Source organism: Falco naumanni, chromosome 2 (assembly GCF_017639655.2).
Source record: "Falco naumanni isolate bFalNau1 chromosome 2, bFalNau1.pat, whole genome shotgun sequence".
In the NCBI taxonomy this organism is placed as follows: Eukaryota; Metazoa; Chordata; class Aves; order Falconiformes; family Falconidae; genus Falco; species Falco naumanni.
In genome coordinates this window covers 67227035-67251036 of record NC_054055.1, presented here as the reverse complement: position 1 = coordinate 67251036, position 24002 = coordinate 67227035, and the positions used below count along the sequence as shown (strand labels likewise).

The 24002-nt window shown below is 44.4% G+C and overlaps 1 protein-coding gene across 5 annotated transcripts in view; it reads left to right on the top strand.

Annotated features, from left to right (window-relative positions):
* Positions 1-24002, top strand: part of LIMS1 (LIM zinc finger domain containing 1) — a 76386-nt gene that overhangs the window by 24016 nt on the left and 28368 nt on the right. The window contains exon 1 of one of the 5 annotated variants that reach the window (XM_040584638.1): positions 8301-8324. The exons of 1 other annotated variant lie outside the window; for it this stretch is intronic. Coding sequence is in view for 2 of the 4 variants with exons in the window: in XM_040584635.1 (XP_040440569.1) it covers positions 16183-16289 (107 nt within the window). In the remaining 2 variants the exon portion in view is untranslated. Of the gene's footprint in view, positions 1-8300; positions 8325-8376; positions 8947-16005; positions 16290-24002 lie in introns of those variants that run through there. 3 more of the 5 variants (XM_040584640.1, XM_040584635.1, XM_040584636.1) reach the window with 3 other exon arrangements.

The window sequence follows — 24002 nt, the reverse complement described above, 5'->3', positions numbered from 1 at the left end:
ATTTGTCTTTTGGTCCTTTTGTACCATTCCACAGGCCTAACCTTCCAGTTTGCACGTTGTTTATTTTCTCCTGGCTGTCACTGTTCCTGTTTAATCCTTAAAGATAATGGTATGCAGTAATAATGGTGAGGAAGAATGCTTTTCTTAACATTCACATCAAGCATAGTGTGATACCATTTCTGTAATATTTTGGCTTAATACTATGCGCGTGGTGCCAGCAGTAGTACTGAATGGTTCACAGACTGCTGTAATGCTCATCAGGCATGCTTTTTCAGAGCTCACATAAGAGGCCTCAGAAGACGTGCAGAAGAGGGAACATTGTATTTATATTTGAAAATGGTGGCAAAAATAGGCTGCTAGAGAATTAAAGCTCAGTCAGCCTAACTTTGATCCCTAGCAAGGCATGAATGCAACTAGCAGTCAATATACAAGCACTTACAGAGCAGTACAGCATTAAAAAAGCTGTGTGGATTTCTAAGAACAGATAGTTTCAAAGCAGCCAATTTTCCAACTCTGACAGATGAGCATGCCATGTAAACAGAAGGGAGGGAATAAATGAGGTCTATCTGCTGATGCCCTCTTGCACAAAATTTTATAAGCAAACAAGAGGCTCTAAAATTAGAGCCATGGTGATTAACTTCTTTGGAACACAAGCCTTGCAGCTTCTCTTTCTCCAAGTATCGGCCCATCCACTCTTGCCACTGGTTTGTTGCTGTCCTACCTTCCTTTATCATCCTCTTGCGAGATGTATTAGTTCGGACTCAATGCTAGTTTTCACTGCTGCTGGCCTTGTTCAAGAAAAGCATATAGCAGTTTGGAAGTCATAGTCTAGGTCAAATTGCCAGAAGGGGGGTGTGCAGCTGCTTGAAAAGAAGCATTTGGGTAGGAATTCTTCACAGAGCCGCCAACAGGATGGACATGGACACACCCACCCCACCCCTGGACCTTCTTGACAGCACCATGCAGGAGTTCCTCTTTTCCCACTTGCATTGAATAACTTGATCAGTGATATGGATGCTGGAGCTGAAAGTTAGCTTAGGAGGTTTGTGGGTGTCCTTGACTTGGAGGAAACTTGAGGGGCATAGGAGTTGAATTGAAAATTATTGTGGCAGGCGGGAGAGAGGGTCCACAATGAAGAAGTTGAAATTTCACAAAGTGCTAAGAGTTGTACGCATGAAGGAGAATTCAAATGGATGTGGGCTGGGCCATCTGGAGGATGTATTGAAAAGATTTAGCATGTCTTGTTATGTGCTTGCACAGAGCTTATTTTGGAAATGTTGTTTGTAAAATATAAAGAGGGGTTGACCTAGTTTTTTGGTTGTTTTTTTTTTTTTTAAGAGACTGTGTATTCATTACTGGAAAAGCCTAAGAGCCGTTGTCCTGCCAGAGGAGGATAACAGAGAAGCCTTGTTAAATCAACAATGTACTTGAAGATTGGAAAGAGTGCAGCAGCCACTAGCTGGTGCGTGCTGCTTTACTGAAACGTAACAGGGTTGTGTCCATGGATGGCAAATCTATTTCGGTTGTTAATATGTCTGTAGTCTCTGTAAGTGAAATAGGAGGAATATGATAGCCCTACCCAGGAATTAAGATCACTTTTTTCTCCAAAACAGCATTTCCTCCTTCTGTGCTCTTATGCCAGAAAGGGCATGGCTACAGAGAGGTAGGTAGGGGAAACAAGAGATTGCCAGAATAGGACCTGTGCCCTGACATATTCTTGATGATTGTGTGTCAGTTTGGGATGAGAAGTGCCCGCGGCTGTGCTGTCTGCATGCAGCACGGTATGTGCATCTCCCCACACATTAGGGTGCAGGCTGCGTGGAACCATCCAGCCATGCTGGGCAATATTTAGCCCTTCTGTTTGTCTTCCCCCATCATGGGAACTGCAGAGGAGGTGGCTGGGGAGAACGGCAGGGGTGATGTCTTCCCTTTCTGGCTATGAGGATCCTGGAGTTGGGATCTGGTCATTGTGGCTTTGGACTCTGCAGATGAGATTATAACAGTAACCAGGACCATGGGCAGACTCAAAATAGATGAACATTAATGTCTTTGGGATTCAAAAAGTAACCAGCATGTAATATTTATTGTTTTGGAGCAGATTCCATTGTTTAACTGCTAAACAAGAGGAATGCCATTTCGCTTCTCCCAGCAGTACGCTGGCAGAAAGGTCAAGCCCTTCTGCTGTTACTCCTAAGCACATTAGAGGAGAGGAAGCTTTTGACGGCTCCCAGCATCAAATACTTCCCCTGATCAGCTGCTGCGACTCCAGTCCCACAGTGCAGTAGGTGTGCCATCAGCCTGTGCCTGGTACTCGAGTCCCTGTGGTCTGCTCCTGCTCTGCTCAGATGGCAGATGCCACCAGGCTCAGGAGAGGACACTTGGCAAGGAGAGCGGGTCTAGCAGTGGAGCTGGTGTTCCCCATGACTTGGCGAGGGGCTCTCAGCCAAGCAGTGCAGTTCATCCCAGGGTATCGCTCCAGGCCTGGCCCAGGTGTAGCAATAGCACAATTTCAAAAGTTGTGTTTAAATATTGCAGTGTATTCAAGAGGAGAGAAATGGCTGTCAGTCCTCTTGCCAGTTGAGAGTAGGAGACATTTTTAATGGTGCCGTTTCTTAGAATTATAAAACGGTTTGGGTTGGAAGGGACCTTCAAAAGTCATCTGGTCTGACCCCTCGGCACAGAGCAGGGACGCCTGCCCCTGCTCAGGTTGCTCAGAGCCCCGTCCAGCCTGGCCTTGAATGTTTGCAGGGATGGGGCATCTACCACCTCTGCGGGCAGCCTGTGCCAGTGTCTCAGCACCCACATCGTGAAGAAGTTCCTCCTCATTTGAACGGCTGCCATTTTGACTTCTTGCCTGAGCCTGAGTCGGCAGGTTGGGAGGTCCGGCTTTGATTTCAGCGGATTTTCCGCTAGCCTTCCGTCACCCGTTCTTAGCGGCTTGGCGTGGCCGCTTGGATGACGCTGAAAGGACGGACTGCAGGGGAAACCCCGGGGGCTTTCTGTCCGGGAGGGTCCCTCTGTCCGGGGGGGTCCCCCCTCTCCTTCTCTCGAACGGCTGCGCCGGTACGGCTTGGTGATTTGTGGGGAGCGGGCGGGCCCGGCGGGCCGTGAGGCGGCGGCTGCGGCTGAGGGACGGCGGCTCCGCCTGCCGGTGGGAGCGCGGCGGGACGGCGGCCTAAGCCGGCTCCCCGGCGTGAGTCCGGGGCACGGCCCCCAGGGCAGCCCGCGGCTGCAGGCGGGGCCTCCCCCTGCGGGGCCGCATCTCCCGCCGGCGGGCGGCGGTGGCTGCGGGCGGGGCCGCTGCAGGAGCTGTTCAGGAGCGTTCGGCGTGAGGGGCAGGGGGCCGTGGCTCCGCACCGCCCCTGAGCCGGGCGTTTTACCCGGCTGGGTCTTCGCAGGGGGACGCGCGCAGTTCGCATGCGGGTGCCTTCTGAAATGTACGAGGGCCGCCTTCTAATTGCCAGTGCTTTACTGATCGCGGCTCATTGGGAGAGATGATTGCAGACCTGGACAAGGCTGGGATCTAAGCGTCCTGAAAAGACGACAAATAAAGTTTTCGCAAAGTTCCCCTCTCTTCCAGTGCACCCGTGCCCATGGCCTGCTCCCCCCCACTCCCGTGCCCCCCCCTGCTCCCCAGCCCGCAGGGTGTCTGCCAGTCCCGTGGCCCTCATCCCTGCGCAGGGCACCCGCGCTGAGGGAACATGGCACTTCTGCTGAAATGGAGAGATCAGAGTCACAGGAAGGTCAGGGTTGGAAGGCACCTCTGCAGATCACCCAGTCCAAGCCCCTGCTACAGCAGGGTCACCCACAGCAGGTTGCACAGAGTCGTGTCCAGGCGGGTTTTGAATGTCCCCAGAGAAGGAGGCTGCACAGCCCCTCTGGGCAGCCTGTCCCAGGGCTCCGTCACCCTCAAGGTAAAGGAGTTCTTCCTCACGTTCAGGTGGAACTCCCTGTGTTGCAGTTTGTGTCCGTTGCCCCTTGTCCTGTCACTGGACACCACTGAAAAGAGCCTGTCCCCATCCTCCTGACACTCGCCCTTAAGATATTTGTACGCATTAGTAAGATCCCCTCTCAGTCTTCTCTTTTCCACGCTAAGCAGGCCCAGGTCTCTCAGCCTTTTCTCACAAGGGAGATGCTCCATTCCCTCATCACCCCTGTAGCCCTCCACTGGACCCTCACCAGTAGTTCCCTGTCCCTCTGGAACTGGGGAGCCCAGCACCGGACCCAGCACTCCAGGTGCGGCCTCAGCAGGGCAGAGCAGAGGGGGAGGATCACCTCCCTCGACCTGCTGGCCATGCTGCTCCTCATGCACCCCAGGGTGCCATTGGCCTTGGCCATGGGGACACACTGCTGGCTCCCGGGCAGCTTGGGGTCCACCAGAACTCCCTGGTCCTTGTCTGTAGAGCTGCCTTCCAGCAGGTCAGCCCGCAGCCTGTACTGGTGCATGGGGTTGTTCCCAGGTGCAGGACCTTACACTTTTGCCTTTGTTGAACTTCAGTGAAGGTTCCTCTCTGCCCAACGAGAGTTGGCTGTTCAGGTCTCACTGAATGGCAGCGCAGCCACTCCTCCCGGCTTGGTATCATCCACAAACTTGCTGAGGGCACACTCTGTCCCTTCACCCAGGTCACTGATGAATAAGTTGAACAGGACTGGGCCCAGTACTGACCCCTGGGGAACAGCACTAACTGCAGGCCTCTAGCTGGACTCGGTGGTGCTGGTCACAACTGCCTGAGCTCTGCCATTCAACCTGTTCTTAATCCACCGTCCGCTCATCTAACACAAGCTTCCAGAGTTTACATATGATGCTTCTTGCAAGTTGCTCCCTTATGCTGGGTATGGGGCTCACGGGTCCTTTGCTCTGTACTAGTTGCATTCACTAACCTACCCCCAAACCCGAGTCTTACGCTGGTTTGGCGGGCTGTGTAGGCCAGGAGAGGGCTCTCATGAGGCGCAGGAGATGGCCTAAAGCCCATGCAACATGTTCCTTGGGGCTGGGGTGGAGTGAGAGGGAGAGGGAGTGTGGTGGTGGGGGAAGGAGTAGCATCAGGAGAGAAAAGGAAGTAGACTTTGCCCTTTCAGTGATGGTGAGCTTCTAGATCAGCTCAGACATCTCATGTATACACCCTGAGTGAACTGGAACAGCTGAGGCGTGTGTACGTATTTCCTTCTGCTTATTTTGCTCCAGGAATGGTGATCTCACAGGGTGGCAAGGCAGACAGCTGCAGGGTGTGACTGTCTGGCTTCTCCTCCAGCTCCTGGCAATGCGGGCACCTCAAAGATCTGCTTGTGGAGGGTTACACAAGCTGCCTGAAGCAGAGAGGACGCAGACCTGGCCAGGAGCTGCAAAGTGTTAAGCAGCCTGGAGCAGACCTGGGGATCTGTCTCCACCCATGTGCTGCTGTTCTGGTTCATGGTGGCCTGCTAGAGGAGCAAAGAAGAATACTGTGGGGAATGTGGGTCTGAAGCAATGGTTCCTTCCCACAGTCAACCTTTGCTTGACACCACTGATCTAATTTCATGCCTAGCCCAGGTCCAGTTCATTCTCTTCTACCTCAGGAGCTTCATGATCACCGTAAAGCCACAGCTGCTGATCCCATCTTCTGCTGGTGCTGGAAGCCCTGGTGCCATAATCAAGCTGATAGGCTTGCTTTGTTCACAGGTTTTCTTTTAGCACAGCCCTTTTAGAAAACGGATTGGTGATACAGTAGGGCCAACTACTGCAAAGTGAACAAAATTAGAAAATATAGTTTAGCCAAGCCAAACTGGTTAATAAATGGCTCAGACGTGCTTTAAAAAGTGTTAATTGAAGAGTTAATGCTTGTTTTCCTAGTTACCTTTTAACAGATGCTTATTGGCATTCTTTGTGAAGTCTTGCGGCTTTTACAGTTATCATGAATCAGCAAACTGTCCTTGTCTTCCTATAAAAGTGAAACTGCTGGCACATGAGTAATATATGAAATAACATGCATTGCAATAGCAAGCAAGGCCTTTCTTTGATTCTGTATGGAAGTGGTTTATTGTGATTTTCTTCATCTTTGAGAACAAACTGCTGTTACATTGACATTTGCTACCTTATTTTGAGAGACAAAGCTGTAGTGCATTCTTTCTCCTAGGTTAGCAACTGTCCAATGATAAGTTTAATGCAACTTTGCTACTGCTTTTGTACTTGAAGGGCCTTTGCAGGAGAGAAGTTGTTCAAATGAGGAAGTGCTATGCGATAGTATGGGAAACAGCAGCTTGGAAAGATAACTTACATTGTTAATTTGCCCACAGAAAAGGGTTAGCAGTAATGTTAAGTGGCCTGGAGACAGAAAGAAGGAGCAAGAAGCAGTATGTAGAGAGATGTGGTGGATAGGGGAAAGTAAAAAGAGACTCATTAAATGAGGCCCCTCATAGCATTATTTGGTGAAAGCAGGTAAGAAAGATTAATGAGATGCATGTGCATTATCTGCCAAAAATCTCATAAGAAGGCAAGGTATTGTGCACCAGACTTCACCAAGATGCATTGAATTTTGCAGATGAACACATAACAGTGCACTAAGTACAGTTTAAAATATCTGAATAGAGAAGATCTCTGTATTGCTTTTAGGGTCACTGTTGAATGCCAGCACAAATGTTATGTCTGAAGGCAGCACATCAGTTTCTCCATTAAATGCTGCTATAGTTCTGGGGCTGGCTCTACTTAGTTTCACAGTTTGGGAGCATGGAGGGCAACCAGTCATGTTTTCACATGATGTATTTGCTTTTTAAATTATGTTTGTCCATAAACAGACAAATTAATAAATAACCGTCTGAGTGACCAAGAAAAAAAAATACCTATTTTCTTGAATTCTTTTGTAAATTTTATAAACATACTTTGTAACCATTAGTGTCAATGAGTGGTAAAATAGTGTTACGAGGGTTAGATATTTGCAATTAAAACTGTTAAACCTGTAAAAACTTTTTGGCTTGCTCTGTCCAAGCCAATATGTACATGGAAGAAAGCTGCCTTTAAATGGATTGCACAATATATAAAAACTATACTTTTATTTTTCTGTAACAGTAGCAAGCCAAAAGGCAGGATATTACGAGCATGCAGTAGAAAATGCTGGTGGGTAGATTTGCTCTTGTAAGTGGCCTGGAGCCATACTGCTGTGCGAACAGAGCTGGGGACAAGTTCTGCCTGCAGGCATGTCCTGCATGTCCCCTGTGGAGGTCATGTTGAGGCCTTGTTTCTCTGTCCCCGTCACTGGCAGTGAGCGAGGTTTTAAGCTCCATTTGATACAGCTCTGTGCAGCGAGTGGCAGGGGAACATTGTCGATCTGGAGGATATTGCTGCTTTAAGCTGCAAAGGATTGCCTGGGGCCTTTGAGGCATGCAGGGGATGCAGATTGCTTTAGGAAAACTGACTTTGAGCCTCTGTCCGCAAGAGAGAGACACAGCTCAACTCTTGCTTGGTTGTGCAGGTCGATCACCCTAACCTTCTCTAGGAGGTGGTGGTGATTTTCTGTTCCCAGTTAGTCTTTGCCTTGTGCTGAGGTTGTCAGAGATGGCAGTGGTCTTCCAGGAGATGGAGAGTGAAACTGGCTGTCTTTGTCTCAGAAAAGGAGAGGACTGGAGGGTTTTCCCTCCTTTCTCAACAGGTGGGAAGGTGGGGAGAGAGGGTCTTTCTTCTCTCCTTGGCATTGACAGAAGTGCTTGTGGTGGTATAAGGTGGCCCTGTGCAGTAGGGACCTGGGACCCTGTCATGCTTGTTGAGATGTCTGGGGTTAGGCACACAGGGTTGTTGCCTGTTCCTTTTCTCTTTGTCCCTAGAATAACAGTGTAAAAACCCAGAAGTTAATGTATACCTCCAGAGGGACTGAAGTTGTCACAGTCATCTTTAGTCTCTGGAATATCAGGAAATGTATAGGATGAAAACACCTCAGTGATCCCAAGAAGTGGTTCCACAGCTGTTGGCTGTTCCCTCTCCATGTTTTGTACTTTTGTCATTAAAAAAATAGCGATGGTATAACTAAAGCTGAACCCTTTCTTGTGGGATAGAGGATTTGCTTCTTTCTTTCTCCTTGGTGGTTTTGAGATGGAGAATTGTCGTGACACAATTTGAGGAGCTGAACTGTGAGCTTTGATGGACTTTCCCTGTTCTTTACAGCATTAAATTTTTACAGGGGAAAGAAGGAAGTGGTTTGCCAAGTCACTTTTTTTTTTTTTTTTTTTTTTATTTTATCACAACTACCAGTCATAACCACAAAAATAACATGTGAACAGTGAGTATTCAGTGTAAAGCTATATATGGGAAAGGCTGTTCATTGTGAACCTGCTGCCAGCGAGGCTACATGGTGCTGGTAAGTGTCCACCCAGTCACTCAGGCTGAGGTCTGTCTGTCATGTCTGCCTCAGTGCATGTTGTTCTGCTTTCCAAGCTGGCAGCTTGGCAACTAATTCTACTTTTAGTCTTTTAGTCTTTTAGTCATTCTTGGGGAAGTTCTAACAAACAGGAGCCACACATGGGAATGGTGATAAATAGAGTTAGGAAGAGGATGGATAATAGTTTTGCTTGCTAGGTTTTATTACTACTAAAAGCGAGCGGCACTGGTAACAGAGCTTTGAGAAGAGTCCTTCATCGTTCTTGAAATGTGTAAAGGAGTCCTGGTATTCCCAGTAGTTTTTTATCCATTGCCATTCTGGAGTGTTTTTAGGGACACTATTTTGTCCCCACCCAGAACAGAAAATTCATGGTCGGTTTGAAGATGACTCATTGCTGATGGGGTTTTTTGAGCAATGGGATAATTGGCGGTGGCTGAGGAAGAGGGCACTGCGACAAAAGTAATTGAACCTGAAAGTGTAATTCCAGTGGAAGGAATAGTTTTGTCCCACCTCTTACAGGAATTTTATCACTTTTGATACGATTTGAGGGAGTCTTGTGTTCAGAAGTTGGTCACTCTTCCAGTGAAGCAAACCTTTTACGGTAGGGCAGCTGTGCTTTTTTGATTTAAGGTTTTTGCTCTAATTTAAGAATCTTAAGTGTGTTTTTCATGTGCTTTAAAATATTATGAAAAATCCGTGTGAAATCATATTTTTATTTTTTGTGCTGAATCCAAAGGTAATTTTTGCAGCATTGGGGAGGGTGGTGTTGTTTCTGGTTTACATTATTCTGAATTTCCAGGATTAATTAGTTTGATTTTTTATCGCACTGTGAATTTCTTTCTCATTGTGGATTTTTTTCTGCATGGATATGGATTACAAGTTTTAATAACTTTAAAATGAAAATGCCTACACTTAAAGATATTTTTTTGAGTGGCTGAAAATTGCACTTTGCCTGTGTTTCTTAAGTGTTTACATGTATTCAGCTTCATTTTTGTAGACACGTGAGCTACTTTGTATATTCTGCTTTAGAGAGTACATTAGTTCTTACACTAGAAAACATCATACTAGTAGTCTCTGACCTTCTAAAGGTGATCATCTCACAGGAACCACTGCTTTCTACCTTTCCTGGAAATGGTGGTCAGAGTATAGGACCACTTTTTAGCATATCTGGTCTCCTGTGCTATCTCAAGTGTTTTCTCTGTGCCCTCACTGCTTCACTTTCTTTCCTTTGTTTCCCCTACCTTGTTTTTTGGCAGTAGGAACCATGTGAGGTGGCTGTATGGTATGTTCACAGATGTACAGTCAGGATCAGTGCTTCTTCAGGGCTGTTAAATTGGCTATCCTTCACCATTCGGCTCATTGTTCTTACAAGCAACAGCATTTAAAGCCTCCAGTACCCTCTCAAGAGCTCAGGGTTGGGTTGTTCTTCCAAAACCCCAGCACTCACAGCCTTAAAGTAGTGTCACCTGCTACTTTGGTGGTCGTATTTGGTTGTGCGCAATGTGGTGGTGGTGCCTTCAAGCATGTGCACATTTTCAGGGTCACCAGCATCTCTTCCATGCTTCTCATGGGGAGCATGCCATTTTCTCCCCTTGGCAATTTAATTTAATTTCAGTGTAAAGAACACAAAACCTTGATAAGAGGCTTTTTTTTCTCTACTTGTAATGTAGTGTTAGTAATTTGAAAATTATTTGTGAGATGGAAAACAAAGGGGCCAGGAGAATAATTGCTGGGCAGTCAACAGAGTAAGCAGTTTATAGGCTGCTGTGGCTTTGTTTGCATTGATTTAATCCTGATGAGTGATGTTTTGGACAAAAATGAAGACTTCCTAATGGTCCTTATATTCCTTCAGTGGAAAGGCAGAGTCAGCCTGAGGCCTGTTTTGAGATGTCCCACTAGATCTCCGGCAAAACCAGGTCTCAGTGGTTGCCTGTCTGGAACAGCTTTGTCAGCCTTTCTGCAGCCCTGGAAGGGCTTGCTGGCTTTCAGGGCACAAACTGGCTGTCAGAGCAGGTAATTCCACGGGGTATCTGGGGCAGCAGCTCTCTGGGCAGTTTTTTTTTTTCACTTTCCACCCATTTTCAGGTTCTGCTTCTGTCTTTGTCTTTTTCTTGGGGGCTTCCTCAGTCTTTTGTGTCGTCTGCTGGGGGACTTTCAGTTGCCCAGTAAGCCAGCTGGCACCAGGGGCTTTTTACCCCAATTTCCAAAGGCATTTTATCCCATTACAGTGAAGTAAACATCCTGAATATATATACAGTAGTAGGATGCAAGTCACCTTGTTTAAAGACAGGACTTTCTAATTTTCTTTTTCAGACTTAGCATCTTCATGCATCACAAACAAAGTGCTTAAATGTAAAAAGTGTATTTCTGACTCTGTTTGAAAATCTCATAAGGGAAGAGGCTTTTTATCCCAAGACTAAAAATTATTCTGAAGAGAATGTCCCATATCTAGAAATGCAGATTGGGAATTGCATGTGTTTTTCTACATGTTCTAGGCTATGAAGATTAACCTAAACTCTGAATTTGGTGGCTTCAAACCCTCCCTTCCCCCATCTTTTTGGTTTCTTTTTTTTTTCCGTTTTCTTTTTTCTCTTTTTAAAGATGTTTATGCCATGGAGTTCAGGGTCCATTTGATTAATTGTACCCATCTTAAAGATTCAACTGCTTGCCAGCATGTTTATCACTCTTTTTTTTTTTTTTAAAGAGGGTTATGTATAAATGGCAGGACAAAATTGATTCATGCTGTGTCACATGGATTCTTCTTTGCACAGCTACTCAAGCATTGATTATCCACTGATGAACAGCATACATTTCTAGCTATAATGCTAACCTGTATCTTCAGCTGCTGGTCTGTCGTTCTTCTCTGCTCTCAGCTTAGCCCCAGTCTGAATTATTAAAATGCACGCGGGTTAATGCATACCTCCCTCTGGCTGTAGAGAGAAATACTGGCATTGAGAAATAAGGCAGCATTTTCCCGGTAGAGGGAGGTATTGTAAAGCTCAGCTAAAGTAGGGTTCCACTTGCTGGAGAAAAATGTGCCTTTGCAGGGTGTTTTTTCCCTGAATTTTAGGAATTCATGGGGCAGCGTGTGTAGAGAGCTTGGAGGAGGCAGCCAAGAGACCTTGCCTCACGTTCAGGCAGCCAGAACATTTTCCCATGCTTGCTTTTATATTTTTTCTAGTATTATTGGAATAGAATAGTTGGAATGAGAGCAGGGACCTCTGCCTTGCCTCACCAAAACCTCATGGGCTGCCTGCAGTGGAGGTGGAAATGCCTTTGGTACTGCCAGGACAAGGAGGGACCCCATGCTCAGCACAGCAGCTCCTTGCCTTCCCTCTGCCCCCTGAAACCCCAAAGGACTTTGGTGGGTTGAGTGTGTCACTGCTCTGAAGGATGCAGAGCACACCGTTATGTAGGTTTTTTACTTTACATTGTATGGCAGGGGCATGAATCCATAGAAGAGGTTTAAAAAAACCCAGCAACTACCTTAAACTGTGGCAAACATGCTTGGTCAGCCAGAGCATGGACATAAATCCAAAGCACTGCTTTGTGGTGTCTAGGTATATAGTTCAAGTGCCTCAGTACTTAACCTAATCTGCAGATTAAATGTGTGTGCTTCAGGATTGATTGCTGAGTGGAAGAAGCAGATATTGGAGTCACATTAGACAAGGAAGGAAATGTGTAAATAGTTAATTACTTAACTCCTTGAATCAACAGTTTAGGCTCCCTTGAAGCTTTGAATTTTTTTTTTTCAAGGTTTGCATCCTTAGATTTGTGGCTTGATTTCTCTCTGCTCATTTCCTTTTATCACCGCCTGCCCTAGCGGGGACCCAAGGCACAGTATGCTATTCCCCAACACCCAAACCCATCTGTGGGGACTCGCCTCAGCAGCCTAATTCACAGAGGCATAAAGCTTCATTTGTGGTTGGCACATCAGTTGGGTGCTTCGGTGGTTCTGGCAGAACTGCTGGAAGGGTTATTGCCACCTTCTTTCACTTGTTCCTGTGAGTCCTGTGCATTCCCACTGATGTACAAGCCTTTACCTTGGCTTTAAAAAGTGATTTTCTTCAAGCCTTTTGAGAAATAGTAGAAAACCAATGTTCCTGGACACGTTTCTCTGGAGACTCATCCCTGTGATAAGCTGGGTGAGCGATGAAAGATGGAGAAACATGCTCCTCCATTGCAGTCACCTTTTAACTGTGTGCATGCTATTGATATTCCTATACTGTTCTTATAACACTCTCCTGATTATTTTTTTGACTGTTTATGCTGCCCTGAAAACAGCTTTTTCTATCACTTTGAAAATCTTCAACTAAATTTAATTGAAATATGGTGGTTTCTTCAAAGTTTAAAAAAAACCCAAACCCAGAACAACGTGCACTGGAGTGGAAAAAAGAGCAATGACCTCAGTAAAGGCTTCTCTGTGTGGAATAAGAGTGCTAAAACTTTGTCTTTTCTGGTTTCTGTAGTTAACGTGTTCTCTGTAAATACAGACTTACGAAGAAATGTACTGAATCTGAAATACTTGGTATTTTTTGTTATTCTTAAATTCAATTACATGGATTACTGTTCACATCCCTTTGAACACAGTGAAAAGTAACCAGACATAACCTGTCTGTCTTAAAAGATTTTTAAAGTGCAAAATTCTGCTGAATTCCTACAGTCACCAGAAAAGCTGTACTTTTCACATAAATTTAAGAAAGCACACTTCAGGCCTGGTATATCAAGACAAATACTTTGTAGGACTGCAATGAAAACTCAAGCATGAGCCATGTCCCATGTAATAAAAGGTTATTTATGGCTTGAGATGAATGAAGAACTGCATAGTTTCTGTCTAGGTTCTTCCTTTTGTTGCTTAGACATGCGTGATTTTTTTCCTCTAATAAAATACTGATAATACCATGCCTATCCATCAGATTGCAGTAGCAATGTTAGCTTTCTCTGGGCGTGGGAGGATGGTTGGTTGCATGAGTGAGGCGGTGAAGAGGCATGCACTGGAAAATGAAGAGTGAACCTTCAAAGTACCGGACGTAAAAGAAAGCTGCGTGTTACCTGTAATAAGAAAAGCTGTGGTAACTTGGCCAGTCCTCAAAAATTTGGATGGAATGTGAAAGCTCCAAGTGGCCCCATCCCACACGAGAAGAATGTAATCTCTCAAAAAAAGGAATTATAAACAGCAGATAGGGGCTGGAAGGTAAAAGGAGACATTCGCTAAGGAAGTTCTTCCTTCAGGGTGAGGTCCATCCGAGTTGTTTTCTGGCAACCTTTAATCGAGAGAGTGCAGAAATATCACTTGCATTCTCCAGCATCTCTCCAAAAAAACAGTTGGCCCTTAACAATATGTATTTGATACTCAGAACTTAAGGTTTGGCTGTTTGAGTAATTTCAGACTTGAAACCTCATCTCTCATGAGAATTTATGGAGAGTCCCCTAGGGCAAAAAAGGTGTCCAGTTTGGATTTCTTCTTGTAGAAAGCTTTAGGCTTGTTCTCAAGTCCTCCAGGAAAGTCTTTTTCTAAATCAGCTTAGACCCCTGTTGGAGTTCACTGAAATAATGTTGCTGTGGAGCTCACTGCCAGGTCTGTTGTAAAAAACTAACCATCTTGCCCTCCTAAATAAATGTTGCAATGGATTTGATCTCTATAACAAACATTTTTGTGTCTGGACTTCTTGTATTCCTATAATTTACATGGTCTGTGTGGTGGTGTTGATTTCAAATTTTAATAATACCAGTTTGGTGCAGCTCTGGTTTCCAAGTGTATTTTAGTAAAAGCCTTTGTCCCATAGGCTGTCCCAAGTGCAGTGGCTGTTCATGCAGATAAACATGAATTTTAATGCTGTGTATTTCACATGAACGCAACTTGCAGCAAAGTTGGTGAAGAGTTGTCCTTTAATTTTTGATAGATTTGTGTTAATACAAAAGTATTCAGTGTACGCTGGAGAGAGTGCTACTGTAGTGAATAAAAGGTTATGAACAATTGTAGGTAATAGTTCAATTTCTTTAATTTACAAATAGCTGTTTCACAGCAAAAAAAGTACACTGTCTTCACTTTTTAGGTTAGTATGATCTAAAATTGATTGCTTGGACAAAGGTGAATCATTGGTACAGTGATATTTAAAGCACAGTAAAAACTGTTGGTAATGTCTAAAAGCTGCTGTGCCATGAGCATCTGTCATCTGCCGTCCTTAACCTCCACTCCTAACAGCATTAACTTTTCATTGAATCGCTGATTGACTGACTGCAGGGAATTGGCATTTAATTATGTTTAAGCTTATCCTACTGCATATTGAGAAACAATTTTAAATACTTTGAAACTGGATTGCAGCATGTTTAGGCAAACATCGTGACCATTCCCTCTTTTATTTTCTGAGGACAGGAGCTCAGATGTATAGCACTTGTTGACATTTCAGTGTGTGCAACCTTCTAACATCATATAAATCACTTTGCATTTTTCCAGCCATTATCTATTTGGCATGTTATGTGACTCTTTTTCCAAAATAATTTCTGTTATTTTTCCATTGTGTGATGTTTTATATTATATGTTGATGACATTCCAGACCGAAGCACGCTGATAGTATTATATAAAATTACTGTGCCTGTGTTCAGTCTGGTAATCCTGACAAAATTGGTGTCATGTGGTGTACCAAGTATTACATATGTTATGCTTTTCTCCATTACAAGAGTTCAGAAATACCCTTATATGTATCCTGCTACAAAATAAACACTTGAATAGTAAACTATGTTTCCTATCCTAGTCAAAACAGTCCTTGCAAATTATTACATTTCTTGGCTTTTATTAAATGCAAGTTCATTCTAAAAACACACCCTCTGCAACTCTCAATGTAGAAGTAGAAACTGTGAATAAAGTTTTTGTTTATGTCTGCCTAGGATAATGTCAAACTGTAAAAATGTTTCAAAAGGTGGTAAGCTATTTTGAAGCCTCCTTTTAAGTTGAAATGGAGAGTTTTATTACTAAAAAATTACTAAGTAAGATGAGACACAGAGCATGCAGATCCCTGCCAGTCACCTTCCTGTCTTACAGGAAACCTTAAGCGCTTTCATTCCTGTTTTACAATTACACAGGACACTCCATCACTACAAAATATGACAAATAGTTAAAGTAGTTATGTTTTAATAGCTGAGAGTAGGAAGAAAAACACATTGTGGTTTTCTTCTGATTTTCAAGATGTGTGGAAAAGAGCCATTTCTGACAAGCACAGTGCTGTTGTGTTTCCAATAGAGTATTTTAATGCTGGTTGCTGAAGTTAATTTGCGGCACACTTTGCTGCATTAATCTCCCTATCAGAGTTTGCTCACATGCTTGAGTAACTGAATTTTCATAGCACTGATGACTTTCTTTTTATCATAAATTATAGCATGGAAAAGTTCACAGCTCATTGCAGCCCTGGAGTTTTTTAGCTGATCGCAGCAGGCGCTGGGAGAACTGCCTGCTTTGCACAGCACACGGCGGGGTTGCGCCTGCTGGGACAGCGAGAGTTCGGAAAGAACTGGAGGGAAGCGGGTGAGCTTGTTGCAGACATCCCTTAGGTGTGATCGAGTGATAAAGGAAATGTGGTGCCCTTCGGGAGGGTGTGTACCTATGAGAAACAGGAAGCCGAGCAGCGGCCGCCTGCCTGCCTGCCGAGGTTGGTAGCTCAGGCGGGTGCAGGTGTGCCGACACGCCGCTGAGACTCTTCTCTCCAGGCGTCTTGGCAGGCACGCTCCTCGCAGCAACATCTGGAAGAGGCGGAGGGGGGAGAAATCCAACCCAAAGCCAAAACAGCACAACACCCCCCCCCTCCCTTAAAAAAACCAACCCTCCAGGTAGAGGAGAAATATGACGGCCTTGCAGCTGAAAGAGTTGTCACATTCAGGTCTGTACAGAAGGAGACGGGATCGCCCCGATAGCGTGGGACTGCCCGGGTCACATGAAGAGAAGCTGAGGTGAGTGCGAGTTGACGGGTACCGCCGGGGCGCCGAGCCCTTCTCGGCAGCCTGCTTGCTTCGGTGGTTTTATCAAATAAAATGCAAACACAGCTCTGGAAAGTCACTGAAAAACACATCCATTGAGAAGCAGTCCCGAAGCGCTACAGAAAAAAAAAACCCCAAAGGAAGGATAACAGGAGCCATACAGTGACCTTGTGGGTTTTGGCGATGGTGTGACTCCCATCCCTGGCTCTGGGAAGGGCAAATGTTAGCCAGCGGCTGCTTCTGGATCCCTTTTGACAGCCAGCGCTTGCAAGTATAACTTTCTGCAGGCTGACAAGTTTGCTCGGTCTGGTTTGAAGTCAGTTTCGGGTCACCCGGGCGCTGTGGGTTGTGCTGCTTCTCGGGGGGTCTTGGCGCAGCCCTTCCGCTGGGCTGGTTTCCTTGCAGAGGGTCTGGGTCGGCTCCTGGGCTCTGGCTTTCTTCATGGGGGGTTCTTTGTTGTGGAAAGGGCTTTAGACAAAAGAATGCAGCAGGACCACTTAGCCTGACCTTACCCAGGAAGGGTGACCAAAAATCGGAAAGTCATTTAATGTCCTGGGTTATCTTCCTGATGCTATGTGCCTTTTGAAGGAGTAACAGCGGATTTTCAAAAAAGCCTCTGTTTGGAGCAGGGAGATTGAAGAATTGTATGTAACCTGAGTAAGTGCAGACACACAGAAAAGAAGTAAAAATGCAAAGTTTTTTTTTTCTAAGTGTGCTCAGTGTGAAAGCAATCTCTTCCCACTTCAAGCTCCGCAGAAAAGGATCCTGTGTAAATGCTAACAAAAGCCTCAGTGGAGAGGAAGTACTTCCTATCTCCTAATGTCTGTTCTTGTGTTGTATTTTTAGGTTATTTTTCAGTGGTGGTTGTGCATCGGATTGGAGTGCTGTGTAATTTAAAAGGTTTTTGTTACTGTGCTTTCATTACCTGAGTTAGCAATTTCAGAACAATGGGCATTCAAATTACCCTTTTGTAATAACCAAGCACCTTAATTAAAAATTACTGTGGCAAAATATATGACTGTAATCTACTGATACTATTTGCCACAAGACAGCAGAAATACAGGATCAGCTCTAGGAATGTGCTAATTTGTGGGTCTGAATGTGTGCTTGGTAACTCTTTATAGTAGTATTTCTGAATTGATTTCCTAGATGGATTTCTAATAGCATTAGCAATATATATTATATTGATTTGACTATAGGTGAAAAAATAATCAGTAGAGTAAGAGATGTGCAGAGATTCTTGACTTTTTTATGCTCAGGAATGAGGAAGAATAGATGTTTTTATGGAAGAGAAAGCCGCTTTTTAAAGTATGTACATACAAAAGAGCACTAGCTCTCTACAGTTGTATTGCCGTTTCTCTTATTTGTGTGTACGTCCAAGATGGGAACGAGACCCTTTTTGGGCTGGGTGGGGGGAAGGGGTTGTCTGTACCAGTGTAAGTCTAAGTGTTTTGATCTTTTCCTGAGCCTCTTCTGGTTAAAGATGAGAAGTATGTGAAATGGGGCTCGATCTTGAGAAATAAAATCCAAGTTGGAGGAAACAGCAAATCAGGGGACTTATGAATCAGCCCAGGGCAGGGTATTGGAGATACAGGAAGGTAAATAGAGCATGGTCAGATGATGCTTCTAGAGCAGGGGAACAACCCATACCTAAAGACAGAGCCTCTCTTATGTTTGCTAACAGCTTAAGTTGTTTTTTATTCAAAGTAAACCTTGCTCCTTCCTAACCCATTTTGTGATATTTCAGTGTGTTGCCAAGCAGCCTTGTTTGTCATTTTTACTGCATCCTCCATGACAAAAGGCTATGGCATTGTAAATACAGAATAACGACGTAACAACAGGGCAAAGAGCAATCAGGAATGAAGAGAAAAAGTTCTGTAGTTTTCCAAAACTGGAAACCTCTAGCTTTTTTTTCATATACTCTCCTTGGTGACACTTAGACGCCTGTCCTTAGCAAATACTTTCAGAGTATCTAGAGTTCACAAGAAAGACAAGAGATTTCTTTCATGTCTGCTAAATATAGCTTGCCATCCTCCATGGCTTTGCAATGCCCTCCTGTAGTTTCTCTCCCCAGTTCTTTGTTCTAGTGCCTTTGTGTTTCATTTTACATACATATTAATCCACGTGTTAAATAATATCAGCCCTTGAGGAACAGTTTACTGAAAGCTGCTTTCTCAGTTCAAGTACTGTATTTTTCTAATCCTGGGCCAAAATGTAATCGAGATGCCAATGTCCTCAGGATATTCTGTGAGAATTTCTGTATTTAAAAAAAAAATAAAATGAAAATCACTCTTTGTTGAAGTCATGCATGGTTTTCTGCCAGTTTTCATTTTACAGCCTTTTACACCTTACCCCAGTATGAGATTTCTCTCTCCTGCACTTTTTGAGGTCTGTGTCTCCTTAGGTAGTGGTTTCCTGGCATCCAGGCTGGGGTGAGTGTTCCTCTGGTAAGGCACAAAACAGCAGTAAGTAACCCAGCTTCTCACACCCCTTTGCCTTGGCTGCAGGGTGCCAGGGACTGCCTCTGCTCTGCTGTTGCAAGCACCGCTGTAATTGTGGCTCCTGGTCCGGCCATTGCTGCAGGAGCTGGACGTTGCTTGGTAGGACAGGGGCTTGTGTGCGTGCAAACTGGCTGAACCTAGCCAAGCGCTGGCAGTGGCAGTGCTGCAAAGCAGCTGGGGGGGGGCTTGGTGCCATAATTCTGTCTTTGCTCCTTCCTGGGACATTGTCAGTGTCATTTGTACTTAAACCACCTGATATGACTAATAATTAGGGCACTATGCAGCAATGCACTAGAGCTCTTAAACATGTACAGAGTGCATGTTTATCATATAATGTATCCCATACATTTTATTTTCCAGGAACCAAAATTTCTTAAAACAATTACCTTTACAGTATAAAAATAATTTCTTATGTTGACATAGCTTCATTATAGGTCATGTGCCATGGGACTCAGCTCCACAACAGGAAGGTGAGCTTTAGCTTCTGCATCTGTGTCCACTGATGTCATTTCACCCCCATAATTTTCTTCCAGATCTGCTATTCAGTTTATGATGAGTCAGTCTCTACACACATTTCCCTCAGTCTTTTGCAGGAAAGACCATAGGAATATAGCTTGGCTCTTTCCATTAAGTTTTGTAGCTTGTCAGATTTCCATTTACAGTAGCATCTTCTAAATACATACTTAAATATATTTAATAGTCTCTCTCCAAAAATATTTTGCTCTAGCAAGTAGGTGCCAGGTCGTCTTGAGGAGAACTGATCTCACGCATCTGTGGCTATTTGCAGGGCCTGATTCACAAGCAGCAGAGCTTACTCTAGTGCATGGTTTTGCTCGTTTTGCCTACCCAGTTGCTGTAATTTCTCATCCTGCTGCAGACAGTCCAGCACCTTGCATTGCTCCCACTGCCCTGCTGCAGTTTACAGGCTGGTGCTTGGTGCTGTAACTTCAACATTGCAAGTTGGTATGGTGCAGTGGCTGAGCAGCTGAGCTGTCCCACTGGCAGTGGTGAGGACCTGAGGGGGCTGAGAAGGACCACCAGAGCCTACCCAGTTGAGGAGAGTGAGGGCGTTTCAAGGGATGGCACCTATAGCCATAAATAGCAAGCCCTAAGCTCAACTGAGATCAGGACTGGGGTGGGAAGGTAGGACTCATCCCCCTCTTTTAAAAACCTATCCTAGGCTGGAGTGAGTTGCCTTCCCAGGGAGCCTCTCTCATCCCCTCCACCCCACCTCCTCCTGGTGGTAACCCATGCCCAGGCTGTCCCGGCAGCTGCAGTGAGGTGAAAGGAGCCCTTGTCCTGACAGCACAGCACATTGATGGGAATGGGAAATTCAGCTTCTCTTTCTACATCTCCCACTCCATGTATCACTTAACAAATCTCATAACCTCTCTGGGAGCCTTTTAATCTGCTGCTGTAGATGCTCCTGGTGCTTTTCTGACCTTATAGGGCGCTGGGGCCTGCCTGCCTGCCTCATGTAAAATGTGGTCTGGATAGCTCATCATTTTCTTGAACCTGCACAGTGAAAAAAATGTGCTTGGTTTAGACCTCTGCTGGGTAGGGACGCTGAATGCAGTCCTCTTCCCCTGCTTGAGCTAGGGTCACCAATGCCTAGACCTTCACTACGCAGGATGTTCCCCAGGTGCAGAGCTCAAAGTGCTGGGGGCTGCCCTGCACCTTCATCTCTCCTTTGTCTGCAGCAGATGCAACAGTCATTGAACTAACTGCAACCTGAGAAGTCTGCTTTTCAGAATGGAGGGGAAGACTTGTCCTTTTCCAGCTATATTGATTTGGTGGGGGGAAAAAATGACATCTCTGATAAATCTCAACTTGTGTTTTCTTTAGAAATGGCATGTAAAAATTTCTGACTGTATGCTGAGCTATTCTTTCTTGCTTTTCTCAGCAAACGGGATGCAAAGGAAATTGTATGCATACATTTATGATTAATCATTAGGAGTCACTTAACTAGAAGTATGCTTGCTATTTTTGCTCTTTCCCCTTCTCATCCCATAGTCTTTTTAAAAATAGAATTATTTCTCAAAAAAAATTTTGATACTATTAATTTCCAAAGCTCAGTACAAGGTACTGGGAAGAGCAGGGGTAATTTATTTATTTATTTTTTATAATTACAGTTAAAATCAGTTTGATCAATAGTGCTGGTAGCTCTCTTTTCTAAGTACATATGGGTTCAAATGTGATTAAAGACGTAAACAACTTTTTAAGAGGTTAGTTTCAAGTTTTTACCAAACAGTAAATTTCAGCATCTGCAACAAGTAATCATTGGCAAGCTTCAGTTGGTGGCTGTCAGTTACCCAGGTAGTTCACTGCTCTGTTGTGTTTTGCAGAAAGCACTGTAGATGTTTTCCATACTAATAGATTTAAAGTGTCTGCCTTTTCTTTGCTCTCTGCTGCTGAAGCTGATGGGTACATCTGCGTGAGTAGGTGCAGGCAATCTTTTACGGGGTCCATTCAGGCTCCCGCCTGCCCTTGCACGCCAACTCCAGGTTGGAAGGCATGTGGATGTGCCCCAAAATTTCACGCACAGATGCCCATGCAGATAAAATAGGAGACGTAAGCACATTCTTATGTCCCACTGAGCCTTGGGGGGATAGGCTCTGCACAGCAAAGCTCATAGGTGACTATAAAAAGAATCAAATTAATAAAATCCCCCAAACGTTGGCAATGCAGTAGGGCTGAGTGCTTCCCTTTCTTCATGAAATACAGCATTTGGCGGTTGTGTGAGGTCACAAATCTCTTCAGCCTGCCATCAAAACCCCATACGTAACAGCCACCAAGGTGTGCAGCTGTTTCCAGCTGCATGTCCCCCCTGAAGACCTGGTCTTCCTAGGAGGGAGAGAAGATGCTGGTCGGGGACTGCCTGGAGAATCAGGAATCAGGGAAAACAGGAATCATGTGTTGAGTTTTCAGATGCCTTAGAGTACTGAGGATGGGGGAAGGCAGAAAGAAAAGACCTGTCTGCACCTGGAAGCATTCTTAAATTTGATTTCCAGTGGTAATGTTTCTTAAAAGCATCACAAATGTTACTATTTATATAGCTGCTTTCTGTAAGTGCTCATGGTGCCAGAGTCAGCAGGTAAAGCAGTAATTATTCAATACATTGGTAAAAAAAGAGACTAATTTATTAAACCGGGAAGAGCTTGAAAATAAATGTTAAGCCACAAAAAAATTAAAATTCTTCATTTGTTGTGGTTAGTAAGTCTTCTGGAATAATAGAGAGTTGGGACCTAGAAATACTAATTTGAATCAGATGCTTGGGAGCTCTTGATTAAAAAACAGTTTGCCTCATCTGCTAGCTGCTCTAATTGAAGAGAGGATTTGTACATGTAACCATAACACTGAATTGTTGTTATTAATTATAGTAACTTCCAGCCAGCAAAAGTATGTTTCATGGTTTTATTTTAGTATCGTGATACTGAGATTTTCTGTTCCAAGGTATCCAAATGACCAGAGGCATTACTTTTCATTTGTGCTATACTTTTCATGTCTCTAGGCATGAAAATAACTCATGAGGAACACACCCTTTTTTTCTTCTTGCCTTCTCTCTCACCCCTTGTCTCCCGCGTTGCATAATAACTCCAATTTTGTTTGACTTGCTCACCTGACTATCACCTCCTGTGACTCCAAATGACCAGAGGTAGCTGCTTGTGTAACAGAAACCCAAGCAATTACTACTGTTCCTTTTACACTTGCCTCATTGTAATAATCTATGATTTCAATAAATTGTTAAGCTTCAATGATTATAGCAATTAGGATTTTCATTGCTCTTTCTTACAGGATTAGCTGGCTAATGGTAAGTTGCAGGTTCCTATTTTCTGCTTTTGCTTTCATGTGTTTTGAAAACAGTTAATCAGAGGTGTTCTCTACAGAAAATGTACTGTGATTCCTCCTTTTTCTTCATTATGGTTAAGCTCTCCTTTGAATGCAGTCAGTCACACTTCAGTGTATTTACACACAGAAGTATTCTGCAGAGGAGAGAAAACTAAATCTTGTCAATGTCACCACTTAATAAAAATTACTAGTTTGCAGGCGTTAGGGAGAACAAGCTTAAAGACCGTAAGTTTGGGTTCCTTTTCTTTTTATTTCATTTTGTTTTCCTGCGGTCTCTGCGCTGTTCTAGGAAATGCAAAGCTAACAGACATGGTGACCTCGAGAGGACTGTGAGCCTTTTACATGTACATGGTGCTCTCCAGACATGTGAACAGCTCAGCTTGCCAAGTATGTTGCCTCTGATGGTGACCAAAAGCTGATGCCTGTGGAAGGAGGTGGAAGGCAAGAGTGGGCCTTTTATGGAATTTCCCTTGGTAGTAATCCCAGCTTGCTGCCAGCTGTGGCTCAGGGACTTCCTACAGTTTGTGACATACAGTGTTTTTCCCATTGGTTAACTCTGCCAGTCTTGGCTCACACCTAGCAATCTCGGGGCATTTCCCAAACATGCGTGATGCACTGAGTTTTCATGGTATTACCTGATTGCAGAGTCACAGAATGGCATGGGTTGGAAGGCATCTCTGCAGATCACCCAGTCCAAGCCCCTGCTACAGCAGGGTCACCCACAGCAGGTTGCACAGAGTCCTGTCCAGGCGGGTTTTGAATGTCTCCAGAGAAGAAGATTGGATGCCGTAGTGCACATGGTTGTGTGTTAATTTTTTTTTTTTTTCTTGATTTGTCATAGCAGCTTCAGGCATTGTTCAGTTTTCATCTTTGTATCTACCGGTTTGCAGAAACTTCTGATTTTACTTAGTTCCTGGTAGCATTCTGAAATGACAGTTTCATATACAGTGCTTTATGAGCATTGTGTTTGGATGATACTGCTCAGCTTTGCTAGCAGATTTTAAATCACCCTGTGATGCGTCTTTATATGTCAAAGAGATGAAGCTCCATGATCTTTTGGAGCCTTTTGTCCAACAAGAGAAATTTTGTTTATGCCTTTTGTGACATATTTCCCTGTAGCTTTTCTGCCTTTTCTTTCTGCTGTAATGGCCATGATAGAGCTAGAAGAAAATTAATTAAAAAGTATTAGCTATTATCCTCAAAGGAAGTTACATATTGGCAGACACAGCTAGCAATACCTGGCAGCATTTCTCAGCTGTGCCCTTTTAAATGAGATTCAAAAGATTCAACCTGTTCCAGCAAGGAATGAACAGATGAAGGTGAAGCGGATGTGAAA